Source organism: Nansenia antarctica (assembly GCF_963989245.1).
Source record: "Nansenia antarctica genome assembly, chromosome: 16".
In the NCBI taxonomy this organism is placed as follows: domain Eukaryota; kingdom Metazoa; phylum Chordata; class Actinopteri; order Argentiniformes; family Microstomatidae; genus Nansenia; species Nansenia antarctica.
This window is the reverse complement of record NC_137686.1, coordinates 29,189,996-29,194,995: the sequence shown is the minus strand read 5'-3', so window position 1 is coordinate 29,194,995 and position 5,000 is coordinate 29,189,996. Positions and strand designations below refer to the sequence as shown.

Genomic DNA, 5,000 nt, shown 5'->3' with positions numbered 1-5,000 from the left:
TCCGCTGGGCCGAGGAGTACGCGCACCAGAACACCCACAATGCACCCTGACTGTGTGTGTGTGACCAAGATGCTCATTCCTGTAATAACTTTATTTGTACAGCGCTTTGCAGCTCAAAGTTCTCCAATCATTATATAACCATAATTTAATTATTTAGTTATTTAAAGGCAATATTAAAAAGATGGGTTTTTAGTCTTGACTTGAACATATGTGCTGAGGTTGCATCCCTAATGTAAACTGGCAGTGAGACACAATCTGGGTGCATAACATGAGAATGCAGCCTCACCAAATCTCTTCTTTTGTACATGTGGTACACAGAGAAAACCAGCATCAGAAGACCTGAGAGCTCTATTGGGCTGATATGCTAGCAGAAGACCTGAGAGCTCTATTGGGCTGATATGCTAGCAGAAGACCTGAGAGCTCTATTGGGCTGATATGCTAGCAGAAGACCTGAGAGCTCTATTGGGCTGATATGCTAGCAGAAGACCTGAGAGCTCTATTGGGCTGATATGCTAGAAGAAGACCTGAGAGCTCTATTGGGCTGATATGCTAGCAGAAGACCTGAGAGCTCTATTGGGCTGATATGCTAGTAGAAGACCTGAGAGCTCTATTGAGCTGATATGCTAGCAGAAGACCTGAGAGCTCTATTGGGCTGATATGCTAACAAAAGGTTTGAACATATTCTGGTGCTGTGCCAGTGAGAGCTTTATAAACAAGCAGAAGGATCTTGAGATCTATTCTGAACTTAACAGGAAGCCAGTGTAGAGTCTCTAAAATAGGAGTTATATGAGCTCGTCTGCTTGTTTTGGTTAAAACTCTCGCTGCTGCATTTTGGACTAATTGCATTAGTCTACTTTCTTTGTTTTAGAAGAAATAAAGACAATTCCAACATGTTGTTGTGCTTCCTTCTCATTGGTTCGTTGCTGAAACCTTTCAGGAAGTCAAACACATGTTAATGAAGCGTTATTTTTTATTCAAACCATTCAGGCTTTCGTCGGAAACAAAACAGTTTAAATCTCTAAGTGAAACAGCTGAATTTATTTGGTCATCCTCCCCTCTCTCTGCCTCTCCCTCTCTCTCCTCTCTTCCTCTCTCTCCTCCTCTCTTCCTCCTCTCCTCCCCTCTCTCTCTCTCTCTCCTCTCTCTCCTCTCTTCCTCTCTCTCCTCCTCTCTTCCTCCTCTCTCTCTCTCCTCCCCCTCTCTCCTCTCTCTTCCTCTCTCTCCTCCTCTCTTCCTCCTCTCTCTCTCTCTCCTCCTCTTCTCCTCCCCCTCTCTCCTCTCTCTTCCTCTCTCTCCTCCTCTCCTCTCTCCATAAATGAAAAATGAAATAAACACTCTCTAAAACACCCTGTACCATCACCATACCATCACCATCACATCCCCCTACCCCTCTCCCTCCCCCTACCCCTCTTTCTCCCTCTCCCCCTCTCTGTCCCGCTCCCTCCCCCTCTACCCCTCTCTCTCCCTCCCCCTAACCCTCTCCCTCCCTCCCCCTACCCTTCTCTCTCCCTCTCCCTAACCCTCTCTCTCCCTCTCCCTAACCCTCTCTCTCCCTCCCCCTACCCCTCTCTCTCCCTCCCCCTACCTCTCTCTCCCTCCCCCTACGTCTCTCTCCCTCCCTCCCCCCACCTCTCTCTCCCTTCTCCTCTCTCCCCCTCCCCCTGTCTAGGAAATAACTGAACAGGAAATCAACATCAGTTGGCGTGTGGGGCTTTTGGTTGAGTGGGTGGGGCTTCTGGTTGAGTGGGTGGGGCTTCTGGTTGAGTGGGCGGGGCTGGGACGTCTAGAGCATAGCCACGTTCAACCACTAGAGGGAGACAGAAACACCGGTTCAGACATTGACATTTACATTTTTGGCATTTAGCAGACGCTTTATTCCAGGTGTGCCCAATACGTCGATCGCAAAGGTAGTGTTGGTAGATCAAAGGTAGTGTTGGTAGATCAAAGGTAGATCAAAGGTAGTGGGTAGATCAAAGGTAGTGGGTAGATCAAAGGTAGTGGGTAGATCAAAGGTAGTGGGTAGATCAAAGGTAGTGTTGGTAGATCAAAGGTAGATCAAAGGTAGTGTTGGTAGATCAAAGGTAGTGTTGGTAGATCGCATGGCATTGAACAAAACCCAAAAGGAGAAAAAAAAGAAAAAGTTTGCCATCCTCACTATGGCCTTTGCCACTTAACTGACGTACAGGTAAGCCAGTCTGAGATCTCATCTTTTCACCTAACACCCAACACACGCCTAACACCCAACACACGCCTAACACCCAACACACACCTACCACCCAACACACGCCTAACACCCAACACACACCTACCACCCAACACACGCCTAACACCCAACACACACCTACCACCCAACACACGCCTAACACCCAACACACACCTAACACCCAACACACGCCTAACACCCAACACACACCTACCACCCAACACACGCCTAACACCCAACACACACCTAACACCCAACACACACCTAACACCCAACACACGCCTAACACCCAACACACGCCTAACACCCAACACACGCCTACCACCCAACACACGCCTAACACCCAACACACGCCTAACACCCAACACACGCCTAACACCCAACACACACCTACCACCCAACACACGCCTAACACCCAACACACACCTAACACCCAACACACACCTAACACCCAACACACACCTAACACCCAACACACGCCTACCACCCAACACACGCCTAACACCCAACACACACCTAACACCCAACACACGCCTAACACCCAACACACGCCTAACACCCAACACACACCTAACACCATACACACACCTAACACCCAACACACGCCTAACACCCAACACACGCCTAACACCCAACACACGCCTAACACCCAACACACGCCTAACACCCAACACACGCCTAACACCCAACACACGCCTAACACCCAACACACGCCTAACACCCAACACACACCTACCACCCAACACACGCCTAACACCCAACACACGCCTAACACCCAACACACGCCTAACACCCAACACACGCCTAACACCCAACACACGCCTAACACCCAACACACGCCTAACACCCAACACACGCCTAACACCCAACACACGCCTAACACCCAACACACACCTAACACCCAACACACACCTAACACCCAACACACACCTAACACACACCTAACACCCAACACACACCTAACACCCAACACACGCCTAACACCCAACACACGCCTAACACCCAACACACACCTACCACCCAACACACGCCTAACACCCAACACACGCCTAACACCCAACACACACCTAACACCCAACACACACCTAACACACACCTAACACCCAACACACACCTAACACCCAACACACGCCTAACACCCAACACACGCCTAACACCCAACACACGCCTAACACCCAACACACACCTAACACCCAACACACACCTAACACCCAACACACGCCTAACACCCAACACACACCTACCACCCAACACACGCCTAACACCCAACACACGCCTAACACCCAACACACGCCTAACACCCAACACACGCCTAACACCCAACACACACCTACCACCCAACACACGCCTAACACCCAACACACGCCTAACACCCAACACACGCCTAACACACACCTAACACCCAACACACGCCTAACACCCAACACACGCCTAACACCCAACACGCCTAACACCCAACACACGCCTAACACCCAACACACACCTAACACCCAACACACACCTAACACCCAACACACACCTAACACACACCTAACACCCAACACACGCCTAACACCCAACACACACCTAACACCCAACACACACCTAACACACACCTAACACCCAACACACGCCTAACACCCAACACACACCTAACACCCAACACACGCCTAACACACAACACACACCTAACACCCAACACACGCCTAACACCCAACACACACCTAACACCCAACACACGCCTAACACCCAACACACGCCTAACACCCAACACACACCTACCACCCAACACACACCTAACACCCAACACACACCTAACACCCAACACACACCTAACACCCAACACACACCTAACACCCAACACACACCTAACACCCAACACACACCTAACACCCAACACACACCTAACACCCAACACACGCCTAACACCCAACACACACCTAACACCCAACACACACCTAACACCCAACACACGCCTAACACCCAACACACGCCTAACACCCAACACACACCTAACACCATACACACACCCAACACACGCCTAACACCCAACACACACCTAACACCATACACACACCTAACACACACCTAACACCCAACACACACCTAACACCCAACACACGCCTAACACCCAACACACACCTAACACACACCTAACACCCAACACACGCCTAACACCCAACACACGCCTAACACCCAACACACACCTAACACCATACACACACCTAACACCCAACACACGCCTAACACCCAACACACACCTAACACCCAACACACACCTAACACCCAACACACGCCTAACACCCAACACACACCTAACACCCAACACACACCTAACACCCAGTGGCGTAGCGCAAAATCCCGGGGCCCCCCCGCAAGGTGGCGGCGGGGGGCCTTTCGCAACGGAGTAAAATTTTTTTTTTTAAAAATGCGTTTTTTAGAGGCCGATGCGTTATTGACGTTGCGAAATTTCGTAATATGCACTCTACATTCTAAATGCTTGACTTAGCAAAAGGTACAAACAAGTGAGAGCAATAGCCTATAACTAAAACCAAATGGTAGACTACACTACATCAGTAGAATGTATTATAAGTAGAATAGTACAAGCTTTATTTATTTTAACAAAGTGTGGTGTGCACAGCAGTGTGATATCTGTAAACATATCTGTAGACTCTCCGCTAAGGGTTGCCAGATGGGATTGAGAATTTCCAACCTAATCAATCTAAAAACGTCTAAATCCACCAAAAACCAGCCAATCTGGCAACCCTGTCTCCGCTGCATCAGAGTCTACTTGTTGCGTAAAATTGGCCAGGGTTAG

General features: G+C 49.5%; 2 protein-coding genes across 2 annotated transcripts in view; one reads left to right on the top strand and one right to left on the bottom strand.

Annotated features, from left to right (window-relative positions):
• The window catches only part of LOC308172240 (alanine--tRNA ligase, mitochondrial-like), a gene marked incomplete at its 5' end in the record, with an annotated part of 32,374 nt that extends 32,099 nt beyond the window's left edge, over positions 1–275 (top strand). The window contains 1 exon segment of the mRNA XM_080547146.1: positions 1–275. This exon segment is cut by the window's left edge and continues 127 nt beyond it. Within this exon segment, the coding sequence (XP_080403272.1) occupies positions 1–50 (50 nt within the window). The 3' untranslated portion in view covers positions 51–275.
• Positions 276–1,783: 1,508 nt separating this feature from the next.
• LOC308172239 (calpain-2 catalytic subunit-like) overlaps positions 1,784–5,000 on the bottom strand; it is a gene marked incomplete at both ends in the record, with an annotated part of 36,620 nt that continues 33,403 nt past the window's right edge. Inside the window, one exon of the mRNA XM_080547145.1 lies at positions 1,784–1,807. Within this exon, the coding sequence (XP_080403271.1) occupies positions 1,784–1,807 (24 nt within the window). The remainder of the gene's footprint in view (positions 1,808–5,000) is intronic.